Genomic DNA, 21,495 nt, shown 5'->3' with positions numbered 1-21,495 from the left:
CTGGAGCTGGAAGCGTTGCCGGCCTGCGCTGGAGCTTCCACCGGTGTGGGCCGCTGCGCGCCGCTTTACGTAACGAGGCGCGACGCACCCACCGCTGCTTACGTAACACGCACCGGCAGCGACACCCCCGCCCACGCCCGATCACACCCCGCCAACACGCCTCCCCCGCCAGTTGCCCCTTCATTAACCTGATCCGTGACAATACGAACCGATATGCTGGAGCCCAAGTAGGAATTATTTGTTAAAGAATCACTTAAAGCAAATAGTGCATTATTGCAGCGGAGCCAAGTTTCGTATCCTTACTAATCGTTACCCGGTACTCCGAATTACAAACTTTCAGAAACTGCGTGGCAAAATTGTAAACCTGGTAACCCGGAAGCTAAATGGGTCCGTTTTGAGTGACGGGAGGAAGATAAGTAGTTACGTAACGACCTTGTTTTCGACACGGAAGAAAACAGGCAGAGTTAATTTAGGCTTTCCCCATAGAACACTATAGAAACAGTTGATTGGCAGATAATACTTTGCAATACGATACTTCGCCAGAACCCGTCGAAACTTCGTAGGATCTCAAAACTGCCTGAGCTTATCAATTTATTCAGCAGAGGTGCTATAACCTCGACAATGCATTGATCCAACCTCCTATACTTAGAAACAGCTACTGCAGAAACAAGTCGGCGTACTGTGACTCGAACCGACAACCTGTTAGGACTGATTCAACCTCACAAACATTAGAAACTTTGAAACGCGGAATATAGAACGGGTATGGCACCATCTACGATCTCCATTTTATCAGTCTTACAGCTAAAGAATCCCATGAAAACTACATACTCAACTTTCAGTAAATAGCTTTGGAAGACAAACGCCCAAAACAAGGAACTTCAAGAGTGGCTTCTCAAACAGATGACTCACAGCTTTTTAGTTGCTTAAGCGCTGTTCAGGAAAAGTTTCCCTTATCCTTTGTCAACATGTTTTCTTTTTCCGACATTTGCTAACATTCAGAGACGCTGGACCATCCTACTCAGTTTATACTTTTAATGCAATGTGACAGTGACATAGCACATTGCACATACAAATATTCAGATATGCTGATTTTTCAATGGCGCACATCCCTTAGCTTCTGACAAGGGTCTGTGAAACTTTCACACCCTAACATTTTAACAAAAGCCTTCAGTACAGGAAGCTATTGTCTGCTATGAGCTGTACAGTATCTTTCAGACTAAAGATAGTGCTATTGGTCCTATTTTACCCGAGTTTTGTATACATCGCCTGCTCCATATAGTCTGGAAAGTGATGCCGTGAAATGAGTATGAAGACTTGTTCTATGTGATCTCATTCTGCACTGTATTACGTCTGGAATCGTGAGCAGTTGATACTAACTCCGATATCATGCATAATGTGTCTAAGATAACTCTTTCTTGCCTTATATTTAGGACACGCAATATTTCGAAACTTGCCTAATTTGTTCCATCAGGTGATGAAAACAGACGTAGGTTAGTTTAAAGTTTAGGTAAGTCATCGCGCAACCTCAAACATTTTGAAACATCTATTACAAAGTCTTTCTGGCTATACCTAGATTACGTAATACTAACCCGTCTCTACTGAAAGTGCAGGATTGCAAGCTTTTATACAATACTCTGAATTGGATAAGAGATATATGGTTGCCCTCCCACCTTATGTTTCATTTGGTCTACGCTGTATGCACATGTGAGATTTACGTAATATTTAATGTCATTTAACCCCGATTGTTTGAAGAATTTAACTGCCATGTACAAAAAGCATCAGATGTGATCACAAATCAATGTGTTTAATGTTTTACAATCACGTAACCGACTAAGTTTAGGAAAAGTCTGACATTTTTAGAGTTAGAAGACGCTAATAGGTGTAATTTACGCATAATGAGCTACGCATTCTCAATAGTTTGTAACTAACTTTTCTGTGGTGGTGGTGGTGGTGGTTAGTGTTTAACGTCGTCGACAACGAGGTCATTAGCGACGGAGCGCAAGCTCGGATTAGGGAAGGAAATCGGCCGTGCCCTTTCTAGGGACCATCCCGGCATTTGCCTGAAACGATTTAGGGAAATCACAACTTTTCTGTGTTACACCTTTAACGTAAGATTGAAGCTCTTAATGAGTGGATTGTGACAATAGCGGTGAATTACGAGGAACATTAAGTTCTTGTTGCCTCTGGAAGCCATTACATAGGCAACCTACAACTGGGATCGTGAAGCAGGAGTGGGGTTAGAATTAGTAATGTAGACAGCGTTTCTCAATATACCTTCATTTCGTTACTTTTAACTAAATGTTCTTTACATGTTGGGCCCACAACTGATTCGTAACGAAATTAGGAATGACAACTAGTTACAAAGCAGGGTTTACATCTCTGACTTATTTAATATGGAGGAAATGGAAACGATTTTTGTACGCATTGTTACGACTAATTTTTGGGAGTGGAGGGGGGCATGGGGTACGGGGTGGGTGTGCTATGACACTAACCAGATACGGGCTCCTATTCAGGTATGATTCAAGATGTGACAAAGTTACCAAAGCTCCGGGAACGAGATCATTAATACATTTATGACGCAGCGAAGAATAGTTTATCAACAGTTCATAGAGGGTAGCTGGTTCGAATCTTACCGCGGGCGAGGGCGACTGCTGCGAGGCGGCAGCTGCTGCGGCCCCCAGGCTCTCAGTGAGCTTAGAACGCGCCTCGGCTATGGCGTCGCCGATGCTGGTGGCGTCCAGGAGACTCCCTCGCTCGTCCTCCGCCTGTGCGAACTCTTCGTCGCCCGTGCCGTTGTGCAGCGCTCCGTCCGCCCTCTCTGCGTCCAGGAAGGTGTCCGAAGCGTCGCTCTCGCGCTGCTGGCGCTCCTTGTCCGCCGCCGTGGCCAGCTCCGCCTTGAGCGACGGCAGCTGCGAGTCCGGCAGGTTGTCCGGACCGTCGGCCGCCCCTGGCGACAACGCCGACGCCGCAGCCGCGCCGGACTGCCGCTTGCGGTTCCTCCTCTGCGACATGTCCCCCGTAGAATCCTCCGCCTCAGAGTCGCTAGCCGCCGGTTGCGCCTCCTGCTCCTGCTGTACCACAGCAGTGTCGACCTGCTGCTCCAGCTGTACCACAGCTGTGTCGACCTGCTCTGAACCCTCTGCAGACGAGTCCTGCGGCTGGGGCGGTTGCGGTTTCTCCTCTGCGGCTTCCAGCGGCGTTTCCTGTTCGGGCTGTGGCGGCGCGGAAGGTTGTTCTTGCTCTACTCTCTGCTCGATCGTCTCTTCACTGGAGCTCTGGACCGGCGGTGCAGCAACTGCGCTTTCGGCTGCCGGCGTCACCCGCCCGCTCTCCGTCTGCGCTGCTTCGCTCTCCACTTCGCCGAACTGGTCCAGCTCCTCCTCGTGCTCGCTTTCGAGCGGCTCTACCTGGCGCGCAGCTACGTCGCGCACGGTCGCCGACACACTGGCTACTAGCGGCGGAGCGCGCAGGTCCGCGACGTCGGCCGCTTTCGGCTCCGCTTCGGCTGCACCGCCGTCCTTCGCGGCGGGCTCACTCTGCTGCTGCTGCGGCGGCGCCGGAGGATCGGCCGCGGGCTCCGGCGTCAGGTTCCAGACGATCTCCTGCACGAGTTCCGCAGCTGTAGCGGCGGCTTCGGGCGCAGTGGGCAGCGAGTCGGCAGCGGCGCGCGGTTCCGTAACGGGTCCCTCGCCGGCAGCCGCCGCCTCACCCGATTGGTCAGCGTCGGGCGGCAGCAGCGGTTCCGGTTGGCGGACGGGCGGAGTGGGCGGTGTCCCGGGGCTGCTCAGGTCCTCTCCGTCCGGCGCCTGCCGGCTGCTCGACGCCGACGACGCGCTCGGCGAGGCCTCCGGCGTCGGCGTCTTCGAGTTCTTGCCGCCGTCGCCGCCCTTGTACCTGCCGATGCTCAGCTTGCGCACCAGCGTCGACGCCTTGCTCGTCCGCGCCGTCTTGGCCGGCGACGGCGTCGCCTCTGCCCCGTCGGCCGCGGGACTCTCCTCCGCGCTGCCCTCCCTCTTGCTCGCCTTGCTCTTGCTCTTCTCCAGCTTCTTCACTTTCTTCCTGTCCTTCTCCTTGGCTTTGACGGCGGCCGCTTCCGGGTCGGCGGGCTTCACCCGGCCCCCGACACGCTGCCCCACCTCCTTCAGGCTCGTCCTGAACGCGCCGAACTTGCTTTTGGACTTGGGCGCCGCCGAAGGCTCCGACGTGCCCTCGCTGTCGGGCGAGGACGGCCTGTTAGTGCCCCTCGGCGGCTTGCTGCTGCGACTCTCCATGTGTAGACGCTTCCTGATGCGCGGTGGTACGAATCCGGCTAGTATCTGCCTGAGCGTCCGCATCAACAGCGGTTCGGTACAGACGGGTGCGTCTCTGCGACGCGAGACGATATTGTTTGTTGTCGGGGAGTGTGTCTGTGTGTCCGGCGTGCGACTGAGGCGACGGGCCGCGGCTCGGCGGGCCCAGACGGGGGAGGGGGTAGGGGGAGCAGTCGCGCACGCCCAGTGCTGCCGCACACACGCGCCACCTGCTGACGTAACCTCGCGCCGCTGTGTAAACAAGCGGACTAGTTTCCGAAAGCAGTTCAGCACTGTCCTTGCACACGGCCAACAGGTTTCTCTCAGCACCCCCTCACATTAAGTATTCTCGACTAATAGAGAAGCTGTGTGTTCCGGAAACAGAAGTGAGCGGAAGATCTCGCAGGTGGGAGAGCACGTTCAGGTTGTGCAATTAGAGTCGAGTGCGAATTATATAAAACGTTTCAGCGTTGCCAAGCGGTGGCGACAGGAATGTGCGTCGTGACCTTGCCACTGTCACAATTGACATATGTGCCTTCCAACGACAAACCTGGCAGGACTAAAACACGGCTATATGTAATGGAAAAAGAAAAAATACTTATCGTGTCGTGTGGATGCAGAATATCGGGAAAGAAATGTCAACCGATTACTGCGTCGCCTCTTGGTAGGAAAACTTCATAACTACAAACGAAGACCACAACATTGTGCTTTTCATTGTAAATCTCAAGTTTCCCTTCTTGATACTATTACGATCTGACATGTGCTGACGGATAATTCAGTTAAGGGAAAAAAATTCAACAGACATCCCATTGTGACTCTATTCGTCTTTCATCGGAGTTGGCTCACGGTATCTAAGAGTGGTATAATTAATAGAAAATTTTGTCTTGAAACATTTAGACAGTCGATGTGGTTCCATGAAATATTACACCGTTGTCTCGTGTGTTATTTCAATTGCTTGAAATTATTTTGCATCTTCGAATTTTACATATAAAAGTTCTATCTAGTGTGCCACATTAACATTCACGGACACATTATGGGGATTTAAGGCGCCACAAATCTTCTGTAATGTTCTTGAAAGTAATTTTCATATTTTACTTAGTTCGTCATGGACGCTGCTGAAGACTTAATGTAATGTAAATACACAATTTGGGCATAGATGGCAGCAACTCGTTTTAAATACAAGTAACTTTTCAAGCGCTGTCTTTAGAGCAACTGTACTCTTGTAAACAAGACTTTTCTCAATCTCGTCTACATTGTCACATTGATAGCCTTACACGATATGCGTCTTATTGACGTTACGTAGTCTGCGTGGAGTAAAAATGTTGGTGCCTCGTAGCATAGGTAACGGGTTCGTAGGACCCCTGTCAGCGTTGAAATAAGCAAGATCTCCGAATCATCCTAAGTACATCTGACTTTATGAACGGAAATAAATAAAAGTTAAACTTTTTTCAAAAGGTAAGCGCGTTGCTATAATTTCGATCTCGCGATGGTAGCCCACGACGATCACGTCTACCCTAATTCCAGCGCAGCACTTCTAAATTCATCGCATTTGATGTCTACCGAATTCAATACATTTTTAGCGGCTGCGGAGTGTAACAGGGAAACGGACTTTATATAGTTTTCATATTTCAAGAAGACATTTATTAGAAAATTATGTAATTATCCTTTTCATATTCATTGGAGTAAGAATTATACCTCGTAGCGAACTGAGCCCTAAGATACGTCTATAACCAGGATAGTAAAGCTCTAGAGATTTTTTTATACCATTAAGTTGCCAGAAGTTCCTTCGAAGCGGTCTGTGAAGAACTTCTAAAACAAATGCTTAACTATTTTAGGGCAAGACTTCCTCGTAGTTAAACTCGGCATGGTTAAATGTGAAGCTGTCGTGAATCGTATAGTTGTGGAAGGTACCGCTGTCCACGGTGGGCAAGTCATTAGCAGGGAAGATTTCCCTGATGCCGTTAGCTGTCGGTCGGATCCGGTGCGACATAACTCAAAGTAGAACAGATAGAAAGGCAGGCTCATAACAAATACGATCTGTGGTCTGACACGTAAGATATGAAGTTCAGGGGTTCAGGCGAATAAATAAAATGTTAATTCCACAATTTGAAGTACGCACAAACGAGCAGCTTTGTAAACTACATTTTTTCCTCATTCAGTGTGGAACTGGCTTAAATTATAATGGTGACTTGCTTCGTAAGCTGGAAATAACTCCGATGGTACAGTTTTAAGTTTTTTAATTTATAATTTCCAGAGCAGCTGCGCTGGTATTTCTTTAAACTGATACTTGTCCTGTGTAATAAGGCAAATAGTACAGCGGATAGATGTCTCTACTTCTGCTTTTAGCGATTTTCCTTTTGTAGCGTGTGCTATTCGCCCGGCAGTTAATATTCAGAGCGTCTGCTAGAAATAGTTTTCGAGGTTTCTCCACGAATATTGCTGATTTCCCTTAGTCCAACAAAATCCATCCAAGTCCCATTGTAAACGTTTCCACTTGTCAGCGCTCTCTGCCCAAAATCACTGTAAAGAGCTTGTCAATTGCTAATGATTGCAAAATCGAATTGGAATGTTAGATGAGCTCGTTAGACTTCAATCCAAATATCGAAACAAGATTTCACACATTTCATGGTACTGAATGAGGCGAACATCTTAGTATATAGTAAATACAGTCGATACATCGGATTATCAGTGAATCGATAAACTATAACATAAGATAATTACTGGAAGTAATACGGTTTGTCTGAAAGCTTGGCAAATGTGGCCAGAAAATAAGCTAAATTTGATATCAGTTGGACTTTAACGCTGTTTTAGTCCCGTTTACCATATTTTGCTGCGGAAGTAAAATTACTCTGCTTTTTCTGCGGTTAAAATCAAATTGTCCCTCTAGAAACAAATGTGTGCGTGAATCACGAAATCACAAAGAAAATATACAGAAACACATTCACATTTTTGTTTCGATATTTCTAACAGCTTTTGAGGTCTTACATCTTAGTTATCTAAATGTTCTAAAGAAAATTACTGGCTTCTGAGCTACTTCGGTGTAGCATATGCCTGTTTGAAAGTAGCATTTTAATTTAAATTAATAATGGTGAGATATGTAGTACATACACATTTTGTTGAGCTCTTTGCTCCTAGAATTCTGACGAAGTCAAGACTACTTTTATTTTCCTCTCATGCGTGCTAAGCTATCGAATCGAACACTTCGGCGAAATTATAGCCGTCAGTGAATCTTTAGTTCAACTGTGCTTTGTTAGTTTGTGCTAGAATGAATGAGGGAGGAAAGCCTACTCCCTCCGACTCACTTCTAAAATAGTTCACTAGGCAAAGCTAGAGCAGAAAAGTAAGAGTATTGAGGCAATGCCGCATGAGGCGAGAGTTGATTCCTTAGAGCAGCAGATTTCCCGTACCTGCTACGTAAACGAGGGGAAAAAATAAAAGTGCAGTTTATCCCCCCTTTCACGATTCTCAAACGTTACCGTGAAAGACTAATTATAAGGTTAAATCTTGAACAAATTTATAGCTGGCCGCCTCCTATAATGGGACGTGGAGCCTTTAATATTGGTTTAACCCTTTAACGTGGCGATAGCGACAAGACATGACCGTGAGTGGTACAGAATCGTCCAAGCGAGGGGAACAGGGGGCACGGCATGATACGAGACTAGACTCGACGAAGTATGCACGGTGTCCCAGGATGGATGGTAAATGTTCAGGTTTGACACGAACGACCATTCGAAGCAAAAACGTCTAGTAGACTTGGGCTCTAAAATGCTGATCTTTAGAGCTATGAGCACTTAAGAGACGTTTCGTAGTAGCGAAGGTGGAAAACTGCTTGAAGTTCATAAGGTATGCACTTTGGATACCATGTTTACTCGAAGTTTTCGCTTCGAATCACCTTTTCTGCCATACCTATGAATTCTGACCATTCCCCCTAGGATACCATGCATGTTGTACTCATCATTGTGGATCTGGACTTCGGACTGGTGATGGCTGAGGTAAAAGCACATATTTCTTTTCTTCGTCTTAAATTTCTTTGCACATTGTTTCACGTAACTTACAGAACTAGTATCGCCAGTGGTTGAAATTCGGCCAGATGTCTGCATAAATAACTACGTATCATAAAAATGCTGCGCTGTAATTACGAGAATACTGAAATAATTCTTTGTTTTCTATTGAATTGTTCGATCATACAAAAATAAATTTCACGTTAACGACGGCAAATTAGCTTTTCCCTTACGGCAACATAATATGAATGCCCGTCGTATCCTCATATACGAAAAAAATTTGCACTACAAAATACACTGTTAGTTTATCAAACCGCAATTATAACTTAACGTTATTTGGAATAACGTTCAGTGCACTTTAAGTCTTTAAAATCAGCAATAGAATTATTAATGTCCACATTATTCCTATTACTCTATCTAGTTCTTTCAGTCCCACCCGTCAGTTCTTCTGAGGTATAGGTTAAAACAAATAGTGTTTCCGTATAAGGGAAGTAGTAGCTTTTCAAAATGAAGAAATTGAAAATTATGAACTTCCTTCAAATTTTGTGGTTGAAGGTGGCAAATGAATACAATATTAATTCCATTTACTCCTAGACAAACGTCGATAAACGTTATGTATAGTCTCTGTTGATCCGAAAGCTACATTACTAAGATGTTTCGTTTTCCACTGCTTGACATCAATCTAGCAGTTACGGTACTGTAGTCGCGCGGTATGGATGTCTTACTGCAAATGAACCAAGAGCAATACTTAAACATGAACGTCGCTAGAATGTGATTTTACGGAACGTTGTCATTTACACTATAGCGCCATTGAGACTCGTGGGATAAAAGTTGGTAGCGGATTATTGCACTTTTCCTCCCACTATCGTTAACGAAAACACACTCTGACGTTACAGTAAACAAATTCAGTGTTGAGTAAGGAAAACGCTTGGCACTGCGAGTGAGGATTCATTGCGAAATACGGGAGTGCCACGGATATGATACATGAATTGGGGTGGCAATCACTAAAACAACTTTTTCGTTGTGGCAGGATCTTCTCGCATTATTTCAATCGCCAAATTTCGCCTCCGATTGCGGAAATATTTGTCGCCGCTCACCTACATCTGCGGAAATTGATAAAATGAGAGAAATCAGACCTCGCACAAAAAGACGTAACTGCTAGTTTTTCCCGCTCGCGGTTCGGGAATGGAAAGATAGAGAAATGACTCGAAAGTGATTCCGTGTCCGCTCTGCCAAGGACTTAATTGTGAATTGCAGAATAATTGTGCAGATTAGATGTAAATGTACACAACAAAATGTTTCAGCGTGTCCATGTGAAACATGAGAAAAACCCACCTTAAGCCGGCCGGAGCGCCCTCACTCAAAGGTACAATAATATCGTAGTCGACTAATACTTCCTTTTACCTCTCTGCGTACATACACACGTTTTTGTGCATATATGTGGGAAAGCACCTTTCGAATTATTAGTTTCATTGGCCTCCTGTCACAATTAATATTAAAAGTCGGTACTTAAATTTTCGGCCGGCCGCAGTGACAGAGCGTTTCTAGGCGCTACAGTCTGGAGCCGCGCGACCGCTACGGTCGCAGGCTCGAATCCTGCCTCGGGCATGTATGTGTGTGATGTCCTTGGGTTAGTTAGGTTCAAGTATTTCTAAGTTCTAGGGGACTGGTGACCTCAGAAGTTGAGTCCCATAGTGCTCAGAGCCATTTAAATTTCCGAGGTTCAGGTACTAGTATTAGGATTTTACTTAAAAAATAAAAAAAATAAGATTCGTTCTGAGGAGTATCCAGCTATGGCCAGTAATAAAGTGCTTCTACATATTTGTGACGCATAGCGGACGTAAGCTTTCTCTGCGTTATTATTGGTATTTAGTTTTATTTCGTATGCCGTCACATTCTCTGTTAAATGGCAAATGTTTCTGGCCATAGAGTTGAAAATGTTGAGGGATGTAGAATTTGGAATTAAGTTGTAAGTTTTGTGTAGCCGATGATATCCAGTTGAATGTATTACGGCTAATATATAACAGCAAAAACGAACGGGTCCCTTCGTAAAGTTGTTTGTTTGGAATGTGTAACTTCAGTTAGCAGCAAAAATTCGATTTTGTCGTGACCCGTGTGAACGGAAGTTCTGTAATGTAGACATGATCATCGACCCCACGAAGACAGATCACTGAAGTTAGTACGTTGATCTTCATTGAAATTGTAACAAGATTTCATAGAAATTACACTGGTGGAACGCTATCGCAAATGAATATTCCTCTGTTTGGAGTTACTCGATCTGTGAGACCTGAGTTTCTCCTGGCGTATACAACTTTCAAATAACTTCCGGGAATTCAGCCAGGTAACACTTTCAGCGACCGCCGATATTTCGGCGGGAGAACACCCCGCCATTTTCAAGACAAACTGCAACGGACAGGCGGCGTACATGCAAATTTAATACCTCGGTTCTCGGACAGAAGCAGGAAAGATAACACACACACACACACACACACACACACACACACACACACACACACACACACCACTAGTGCCACCAAAGATGACCAAAATCAGAGCTATCGATAGTGAGACTGAATTCGCAGGTGAGGCAGCATTGACTCTGTCCCTCTGTCCCTGTTTTTTGACAAGGGAGAGAGCCGGATTCCAAACAGAGTTTAAACAGAAACCTCCATCCCTGTTAACGAGGTTGCTCGCTAATTTAATCTCAACTGCCTCCCTAATAACACTGTCCCAATAGCTGGACGTGCATGCCAATATCTCGGTGTTATATAATAACATGGGGTGACCAGTATCCAAGCAATGTTGGGCAATAGCAGATCTATTTGGCTGCTGTAATCTTGTGTGCCATCTATGCTCAGTACATCGGTCCTTCACGGTCCTGATAGTTTGACCAATATATGCCATGCCGCAGCTACAAGGAATACGATATACACCCGCCTTACGCAGTCCAAGATCATCCTTAACGGAACTCAAAAGTGCTCTAATTTTAGATGGAGGTCGGAAAACACATTCCACATGGTATTTCCGTAAAATACGACCGATCTTATTGGACGTGTTTCCTACGTAAGGCAAAATGGCAGTAGACTTAGGTGTTGACTCAGAATTATCACCCGATGTACAGTTGGTCGATAGCGCAACGTACGTTCAATCTGTATCACTATAACCATTTTGACGAAATGTAACTTCAAGATGGGACAGCTCAGCTGGCAAAGTCTCAGCGTCAGAAACGACATGTGCCCTGTGTACCAAGGTACGAAGTACCCCTTCACGCTGAGCCGGATGGTGACAACTATTAGCTTGTAAGTACAAGTCGGTGTGAGTACGTTTCCTGTAGACTGCATGTCCCAATGATCCATCATCCTTCCTCCTAACCAACACGTCGAGAAAGGGAAGGCAACCATCCTCTTCCACCTCCATCGTAAAACGAATGTTCGGGTGCATCGAGTTCAGATGTTCTAGAAAGTCATTCAAATTCTCCCTACCGTGAGGCCAAACAACGAAGGTATCGTCAACGTATCTAAAGAAACAGGCGGGTTTCAAAGGCGCCGACTCCAATGCACGTTCCTCGAAGTCTGCCATAAACAAATTTGCGATCACAGGAGACAACGGACTACCCATCGCAACTCCATCTGTCTGCTCGTAATACTGGTCATTAAATAAAATGTGTGTCTCTTTAGACATGTGTTGACATCCACTAGATCTGCTATTGCCCAACATTGCTTGGATACTGGTCACCCCATGTTATATAATAACACCGAGATATTGGCATGCACGTCCAGCTATTGGGACAGTGTTATTAGGGAGGCAGTTGAGATTAAATTAGCGAGCAACCTCGTTAACAGGGATGGAGGTTTCTGTTTAAACTCTGTTTGGAATCCGGCTCTCTCCCTTGTCAAAAAACAGGGACAGAGGGACAGAGTCAATGCTGCCTCACCTGCGAATTCATAGTCTCACTATCGATAGCTCTGACTTTGGTCATCTTTGGTGGCACTAGTGGTGTGTGTGTGTGTGTGTGTGTGTGTGTGTGTGTGTGTGTGTGTGTGTGTGTGTGTGTTTGTTTGTTTGTTTGTTTGTTTGTTTGTTTGTTTGTTTGTTTGTTTGTTTGTTTGTTTGTTTGTTTGTTTGTTTGTTTGTTTGTTTGTTTGTTATCTTTCCTGCTTCTGTCCGAGAACCGAGGTATTAAATATTAAATTTGCATGTTCGCCGCCTGTCCGTTGCAGTTTGCCTTGAAAATGGCGGGGTGTTCTCCCGCCGAAATATCGGCGGTCGCTGAAAGTGTTACCTGGCTGAATTCCCGGAAGTTATTTGAAAGTTACTCGATCTGATTTACGCCCACTTCCTGCTTGCCGTCACGTAGTTACTAGATACTAACTCGTTTCCTGTAAGTTTAAGACAAAAACTGTAGCCCAGTTTGAAAAATGAGCTAAATATTAAGATGAAAAAAGTGGTAAAGTACCAAATTATAGATCCAAAGGCTGTCGATTCCTAATCTGTTCTACAACACTTTGTTATTTGAGACTCCTTTCACCTCTCGCAATGTTAGTGCGAAATACGCAGTCTCACTATGGTTCGGTATCCACGTTAAACTGAAGATCCCCCTATTACTGACAGGGTAAACTACTGTACTTCCAAGGTCGACGGTATCAGAATACCACCTCCGACAGGACCATGCTTCGGCAAGCGCTGTGGCTTTCGCACTACCTTGGGTTGAAGGCGGCTTTATTTCGCGCTCTTGTGCGATTTACTGTAACTTTAATTTTATCATCTCGCTCATAATCAATCGTCGATCTAGAAACGGAAGAAAATTAGCATATATATAGTTTGTTAGGAGGAAAAGTACATGCTTTGAGGGGTGATAGTGTTAGTGATTCTGAATAATAAACCTCATATGAACATGTGTGTCCTGAAGCTTCGGAGACAGAGGAACAGGACAAATGCGGGTGATAGTAAATAAAAATATTATGCTAATGCTTTGCGAAATTTCCTTTTCAAAGATACTGAAGAAGTCCAACTCCAACGGGGCTCTAGGCGCTATAGTTTGGAATCGCGCGACCGCTACGGTCGCAGGTTCGAATCCTGCCTCGGGCATGGATGTGTGTGATGTCCTTAGGTTGGTTAGGTTTACGTAGTTCTAAGTTCTAGGGGACAGATGACCTTAGAAGTTAAATCCCATAGTGCTCAGAGCCATTTTTGAACCTCGTAAAATTTGCTATTGCAGGTGCTATCAGTTCGCGGTTCCCGCCAATCTGGTAGTGTCAGTATAGGATGTAAAACGGACATTTTTTTTTACTTTGTATGTGACAAGCCGTTGGAGACTGCGTGATTGTAATTAATTAGGGCATAAACTATAAATTGACCTCCTGTGACTAAAATATGGAGTAGTAAAACTTACGATGGTTTAGTAAAAAGCAAGGGGAAACTACAGCCCTAATTTTTCCCGAGGGTATGCAGCTTTACTGTATGTTCATGGCTGCAAAATACTAAGGCGAATTCTTTACAGACGAATGGAAAAATTGGTAGAAGCCGACCTCGGGGAAGATGAGTTTGGATTCTGTAGAAATATTGGAACATGTGAGGCAATACTGACCCTACGACTTATCTTAGAAGCTAGATTAAGGAAAGGCAAACCTACATTTCTAGCATTTGTAGACTTAGAGAAAGCTTTTGACAATGTTGACTGGAATACTCTTTCAAATTCTGAAGGAGGCAGGGGTAAAATACAGGGAGCGAAAGGCTATTTAGAATTTGTATAGAAAACAGAGGGCAGTTGGGAGTCGAGTTTCATGAAAGAGGAGCAGTGGTTAGCAAGGGAGACAGAGTTGTAGATGTTGTTCAACCTGTATATTGAACAAGCAATAAAGGAAAGAAAAGAAAAAACCGGAGAAGGAATTAAAATCCATGGAGAAGCAATAAAAACTTTGAGGTTCGTCGATGACACTGTAATTCTGTCAGAGACAGCAAAGGACCTGGAAGAGCAGTCGTCGGAATGGACAGTGTCCTGAAAGAAAGATATAAGATGAATGTCAACAAAAGGAAAACGAGGATAATGGAATGTAGGCGAATTAAATCGGGTGATGCTACGAGAATTAGATTAGGAAATGAGACGCTTAAAGTAATAAATGAGTTTCGCTATTTGGGGAGCAAAATAACTGATGATGGTCGGAGAGGATATAAAATATAGACTGGCAATGGCAAAGAAAGCGTTTCTGAAGAAGAGAAATTTAACATCGATTATAGATTTAAATGTCAGGAAGTCGTTTTGGAAGTATGTGTGGAGTGTAGCCATGTATGGAAGTGGAATGTGGACGATAAATAGTTTGGACAAAAAGAGAATCGAAGCTTTCGAAATGTGGTGCTACAGAAGAATGCTGGAGATTAGATGGATAGATCACATAACTAATGAGGAGGTATTGAATAGAATTGGAGAGAAGAGAAATTTGTGGCACAATTTGACTAGAAGGGATCGGTTTGTAGGATATGTTCTGAGGCATCAAGGGATCACCAGCTTAGTCTTGGAGGGCAGCTTGGAGGATAAAAATCGTGGAGGGAGACCAAGAGATGAATACACTCAGCAGATTCAGAAGGAAGTAGATTGCAGTAGGTACTGGGAGATGAAGAAGCTTGCACAGGATAGAGTAGCATGGAGAACTGCATCAAACCAGTCTGAACTGGAGACCACAACAACAGTAAAAACGTTATTTCCTCATTTAACGTTCGAGGATTGAGCCAACCCCACGAAAGTAATGTAACGTAACGTTATGGAATGAGACGGGTAGCCAAGAAGCGACCCCACGGATCCGATCAAGAGGATAAGTTTCTGTGAGGTACTGTCACTGATCGTACAGAATGTGCAGCAACACCTTTGTGATGAAAGTACATACGACGACGTGTTGACAAAGAAATATCCTCAAAGTATTCTAACACATTTCGAAAGACGTGCGACTGAGGCCTACGATTTTCAAACAGCTGTATGTCGGATACGGTTAAGAAAAGGGCGTATGGTTCATTTGAAGGCTCTTTTTATGCAGAATCACCAACACTTTCACCCCTCAAAGCATGTACCTCTCCTCCTTAGTCACTGAGCATAGCAGATATTGCGCATTCGTAAGTGCTTACGTATTATATCACCCAACATAGCATTAATGAAGAAATAAAATGAGAAACTGAAACTTTGTTTGCATGACTTACATTATACAGGGTGGTCCATTGATCGTGACCGGGCCAAATATTTCACGAAATAAATGTCAAACGAAAAAACTGCAAAGAATGAAACTCGTCTAGCTTGAAGGGGGAAACCAGACGGCGCTATGGTTGGCCCGCTAGATGGCACTGCCATAGGTCAAACGGATATTAACTGCGTTTTTTAAATAGGAACCCCATTGTTTCTTACATATTCGTGTAGTACGTAAAGAAATATGAATGTTTTAGTTGGACCACTTTTTTCGCTTTGTGATAATGGCGCTGTAATAGTCACAAACATATGGCTCACAATTTTAGACAAACAGTTGCTAACAGTTAGGTTTTTTAAATTAAAATACAGAACGTAGGTACGTTTAAACATTTTATTTCGGTTGTTTCAATGTGATACATGTACCTTTGTGAACTTATTTCTGAGAATGCATGCTGTTACAGCGCGATTACCTGTAAATAGTACATTAATACAATAAATCCTCAAAATGATGTCCGCCAACCTCAATGCATTTGGCAATACGTGTAACGATATTCCTCTCAACAGCGAGTAGTTCGCCTTCCGTAATGTTCCCACATGCATTGACAATGCGCTGAAACATGTCAGGCGTTCTCGGTGAATCACGATAGCAAATACCTTCAACTTTCCCCACAGAAAGAAATCCGGGGACGTCAGATCCGGTGAACGTGTGGGTCATGGTATGGTGCTTCGATGACCAATCCACCTGTCATGAAATATGCTATTCAATACCGCTTCAACCGCACGCGAACTATGTGCCGGGCATCCATCATGTTGGAAGTACGTCGCCATTCTGTCATGCAGTGAAACATCTTGTAGTAACATCGGTAGAACATTACGTAGGAAATCGGCATACATTGCACCATTTAGATTGCCATCGATAAAATGGGGGCCAATTGTCTTTCCTCCCATAATGGTGCACCATACATTAACCCGCTAAGGTCGCTGATGTTCCATTTGTCGCAGCCATGGTGGAGTTTCCGTTGGCCAATATTATGCCGGTTTACGTTAACGCTGTTGGTGAATGACGCTTCGTCGCTAAACAGAACGCGTGCAAAAAATCTGTCGTCGTCCCGTAATTTCTCTTGTGCCCAGTGGCAGAATTGTACACGACGTTCAAAGTCGTCAACATGCAATACCTGGTGTATAGAAATATGGTACGGGTGCAATCGACGTTTCTGAGATTCCCGATTCTAACGCAGTTTGTCTGCTACTGATGTGCGGATGAGCCGCGACAGCAGCTACAACACCTACTTGGGCATCATCATTTGTTGCAGGTCGTGGTTGACGCTTCACATGTGGCTGAACACTTCCTGTTTCCTTAAATAACGTAACTATCCGGCGAACGGTCCGGACACTTTGATGATGTCCAGGATACCGAGCAGCATACATAGCACACTCCCGTTGATCATTTTCATCACAACAGCCATACATCAACACGATTAGACCTTTTCCGCAATTGGTAAACGATCCATTTTAACATGGGTAACGTATCACGAAGCAAATACCGTCCGCACTGGTGGAATGTTACGTGATACCACGTACTTATACGTTTGTGACTATTACAGCGCCATCTATCACAAAGCGAAAAAAGTGGTCCAACTAAAACATTCATATTTCTTTACGTACTACACGAATATGTAGTAAAAATGGGGGTTCCAATTTAAAAAAACGCAGTTGATATCCGTTTGACCTATGGCAGCGCCATCTAGCGGGCCAACCACAGCGCCATCTGGTTTCCCCCTTCAAGCAAGATGAGTTTCGTTCTTCGTAGTTTTTTCGTTTGGTGCTTATTTCGTGAGATATTTGGCCCGGTCACTATCAATGGACCACCTTGTATATGTGTTAATACAGAATAGCTTAACTTTGTTTGTTATAGCAGGGGCACACCTTATTCTGTCCGTTATTACGTGTCTCGACCGTAAACGGTTAATGTACCGAACTGAAGCAACCTGTGTTTGCAAAGCGGCAACGAAATACCAGACAAAATGCTCAATGGGTAGATTACATTTGTAGCCAGAAAGGCTCGCTCTGGGACTGCTGTATTTTCGGTGAGATGAGTGGAGTGGAAGGGGGAAGGGGCAAAGTTTTAAGTGGAATGCAGAAGCACAGGCGTGGGAGTTTGTCGTGTCGCCCCGGGCGCGGAATGCGGCGCTGGCCAGCTGCTGGAGAAAGGGCGGCGGCGGCTGGGGAGAGCGCTGCTGCTGCAGCGGCGTCGTCGGCCAGTGGCGGGTTTCGCGGGTGTCGGGTATCGCTCCCCGGACCGTGACGGACACGACGGCTGCGCCCGCGTCAACAGCGCTGCCTGCAGGCGCGCCGACCGCGGCTCGCGTTCGCACTTGCAGCAACCTCTGTATCAGGTTCGCCTGCAGCTGCTGTACGTATAGCCTACCTGTATTTAGCTGTAGATCTCATAACACGTCCGTGCAGCACAGACCGCCAAAGTTACTACGTTACCCCAGGCAATTATGCTGTGGTCGGATGAATTCCCCGAGGAAAATAAACTTTTCGTCCCCACCTGCTGATATGACAAGAACATAGACTCGCCAGTTACACTCGAGTTCTGAAAACGCACGTCACGCCTCTGCGGAATCGAAATTTTACTTCAGACAGTGGCGATCCAGGGTGTGGAAAGGTTCTTCATAGAAGCTACAACGCCTACTGATGATGTCCTCTGCACTTCGGGACAAAATTTTAGGTTTCTCAGAGATACTCATTTCACCACGTTGCAGTAGCTGGGAAAATTTTAATGACTGACTTTTCTGGCTGTGATAGTTCACGTTGCTCAACCCGATAAAGCTTATTAGTGTTTACCTATCCATCTGGCGATGGCAGTTTCGATTCTGCTAGAAAAAAAAAATGCATCTACAGTACTTAAATATTCCGCAATTTTTGCAACTATTAGTCATTTCCTTTCCTGTTACACTCTCAAATGGTGCCAGAGAAAAAAGACTGCACAAACCTCCGTACGAGCCCTAATTTCTCCTACGCTAAGAGATCAAATTAATTGATGAAAGGAGAAAATATAAAAATGCAGTAAATGAAGCAGGCAAAAAGGAATACAAACGTCTCAAAAATGAGATCGACAGGAAGTGCAAAATGGCTAAGCAGGGATGGCTAGAGGACAAATGTAAGGATGTAGAGGCTTGTCTCACTAGGGGTAAGATAGATACTGCCTACAGGAAAATTAAAGAGACCTTTGGAGAGAAGAGAACCACTTGTATGAATATCAAGAGCTCAGATGGCAACCCAGTTCTAAGCAAAGAAGGGAAGGCAGGAAGGTGGAAGGAGTATATAGAGGGTTTATACAAGGGCGATGTACTTGAGGACAATATTATGGAAATGGAAGAGGATGTAGATGAAGACGAAATGGGAGATAAGATACTGCGTGAAGAGTTTGACAGAGCACTGAAAGACCTGAGTCGAAACAAGGCCCCGGGAGTAGGCAACATTCCATTAGAACTACTGATGGCCTTGGGAGAGTCAGTCCTGACAAAACTCTACCATCTGGTGAGCAAGATGTACGAGACAGGCGAAATACCCTCAGAATTCAAGAAGAATATAATAATTCCAATCCCAAAGGAAGCAGGTGTTGACAGATGTGAAAATTACCGAACTATCAGTTTAATAAGTCAGAGCTGCAAAATACTAACGCGAATTCTTTACAGACGAATGGAAAAACTGGTAGAAGCGGACCTCGGGGAAGATCAGTTTGGATTCCGTAGAAATGTTGGAACACGTGAGGCAATACTAACCTTACGACTCATCTTAGAAGAATGATTAAGAAAAGGCAAACCTACGTTTCTAGCATTTGTAGACATAGAGAAAGCTTTTGGCAATGTTAACTGGAATACTCTTTCAAATTCTGAAGGTGGTAGGGGTAAAATACAGGGAGCGAAAGGCTATTTACAATTTGTACAGAAACCAGATGGCAGTTATGAGTCGAGGGGCATGAAATGGAAGCAGTGGTTGGGAAAGGAGTGAGAGACAGGGTTGTAGCCTCTCCCCGATGTTATTCAATCTGTATATTGAGCAAGCAGTAAAGGAAGCAAAAGAAAAATTCGGAGTAGGTATTAAAATTCATGGAGAAGAAGTAAAAACTTTGAGGTTCACCGATGACATTGTAATTGTGTCAGAGACAGCAAAGGACTTGGAAGAGCAGTTGAACGGAATGGATGGTGTCTTGAAGGGAGGATGTAAGATGAACATCAACAAAAGCAAAACGAGGATAATGGAATGTAGTCAAATTAAATCGGGTGATGCTGAGGGAATTAGATTAGGAAATGAGACACTTAAAGTAGTAAAGGAGTTTTGCTATTTAGGGAGTAAAATAACTGATGGTCGAAGTAGAGAGGATATAAAATGTAGACTGGCAATGGCAAGGAAATCGTTTCTGAAGAACAGAAATTTGTTAACATCGAGTATAGACTTAAGTGTCAGGAAGTCGTTTCTGAAAGTATTTGTATGGAGTGTAGCCATGTATGGGAGTGAAACATGGACGATAACTAGTTGGACAAGAAGAGAATAGAAGCTTTCGAAATGTGGTGCTACAGAAGAATGCTGAAGATTAGATAGGTAGATCACATAACTAATGAGGTGTTGAATAGGATTGGGGAGAAGTTTGTGGCACAACTTGACTAGAAGAAGGGTCGGTTGGTAGGACATGTTTTGAGGCATCAAGGGATCACAAATTTAGCATTGGAGGGCAGCGTGGAGGGTAAAAATCGTAGAGGGAGACCAAGAGATGAATACATTAAGCAGATTCAGAAGGAAGTAGATTGCAGTAGGTACTGGGAGATGAAGAAGCTTGCACAGGATAGAGTAGCATGGAGAGCTGCATCAAACCAGTCTCAGGACTGAAGACGACGACAACAACAACAACAACAACAACAACGAGATCAAAAGTATCCGGACACCCCCGATAACGTACATTTTTCATATTAGGTGCGTTGTGCTGCCACCTACTGCCAGGTACTCAATATCAGCGAACTCAGTAGTCATTAGACATCAGAGAGCAGAATGGGGCGCTTCGCGGAACTCACGGATTTCGAACTTGGTCACTTGTCATACGTCTGTACGCGAGATTTCCACAGTCCTAAACTTTCTTAGGGCCACTGTTTCCGCTGTGATAGTGAAGTGGAAACGTGAACGGACACGCACAGCACAAAAGCGTACAGGCTGACCCCATCTGTTGACTGACAGAGGCCGCCGACAGTTGAAGAGGGTCGTAATGTGTAATAGGCAGACATCTATCCAGGCCATCACACAGGGATTCCAAACTGCATCAGGATCCACTAAAAGTACTATGACAGTTAGGCGGGAAGTGAGAAAACTTGGATTTCATGGTCGAGCGGCTGCTCATAAGCCACACATCACGCCGGTAAATGATAAACGACGTCTCGCTTGGTGTAAGGAGCGTAAACATTGGACGACTGAACAGTGGACAAACATTATGTGGAGAGACGAATCACTGTACACAACGTGGCGATCCGATGGCAGGGTGTGGGTATGGCGAATGCCCGGTGAACTTCTGCCAGTGTGTGTAGTGCCAACAGTAAAATTCGGAGGCGGTGGTGTTATGGTGTGGTCGTGTTTTTCATGCTGGGGGCTTGCACCCCTTGTTTTGTGTGGCACCATCACGGCACAGGCCTACATTGATGTTTTAAGAACCTTCCTGCTTCCAAAAGTTGAAGAGCAATTCAGGGATTACGATTGCATCTTTCAACACGATCGAGCACCTGTTCATTATGCACGGCCTGTGGCGGAGTGGTTACACCATATCATCCGTGTAATGGACTGGCCTGTACAGAGTCCTGACCTGTATCCTATAGAACACCTTTGGGATGTTTTGGAACGCCGGCTTCGTGCCAGGCCTCACCGACCGACATCGATACCTCTCCTCAGTGCAGCACTCTTTGAAGAATTGGCTGCCATTCCCCAAGAAACCTAGCAGCTGATTGAACGTGTGCCTGCGAGGGTGGAAGCTGTCATCAAGCCA

The 21,495-nt window shown here is 44.9% G+C and overlaps 1 protein-coding gene across 2 annotated transcripts in view; it reads right to left on the bottom strand.

The window, feature by feature from the left end:
- The window catches only part of LOC126194716 (fibrous sheath CABYR-binding protein-like), a 77,575-nt gene extending 73,145 nt beyond the window's left edge, over nucleotides 1–4,430 (bottom strand). The window contains exons 1-2 of one of the 2 annotated variants that reach the window (XM_049932973.1): nucleotides 3,126–4,430; nucleotides 2,634–3,092 (exon numbers count right to left, since the gene is read on the bottom strand). In XM_049932973.1, the coding sequence (XP_049788930.1) occupies nucleotides 2,634–3,092; nucleotides 3,126–4,334 (1,668 nt within the window). In that variant the 5' untranslated portion in view covers nucleotides 4,335–4,430. Of the gene's footprint in view, nucleotides 1–2,633 lie in introns of both variants that reach the window. The other variant, XM_049932965.1, reaches the window with a different exon arrangement.
- Nucleotides 4,431–21,495: the final 17,065 nt, after the last annotated feature.

This window comes from Schistocerca nitens, chromosome 1, assembly GCF_023898315.1.
Source record: "Schistocerca nitens isolate TAMUIC-IGC-003100 chromosome 1, iqSchNite1.1, whole genome shotgun sequence".
NCBI classification, from domain to species: Eukaryota; Metazoa; Arthropoda; class Insecta; order Orthoptera; family Acrididae; genus Schistocerca; species Schistocerca nitens.
Note: the sequence above shows the minus strand (reverse complement) of the source record. Positions and strands in the feature narration are given on the sequence as shown.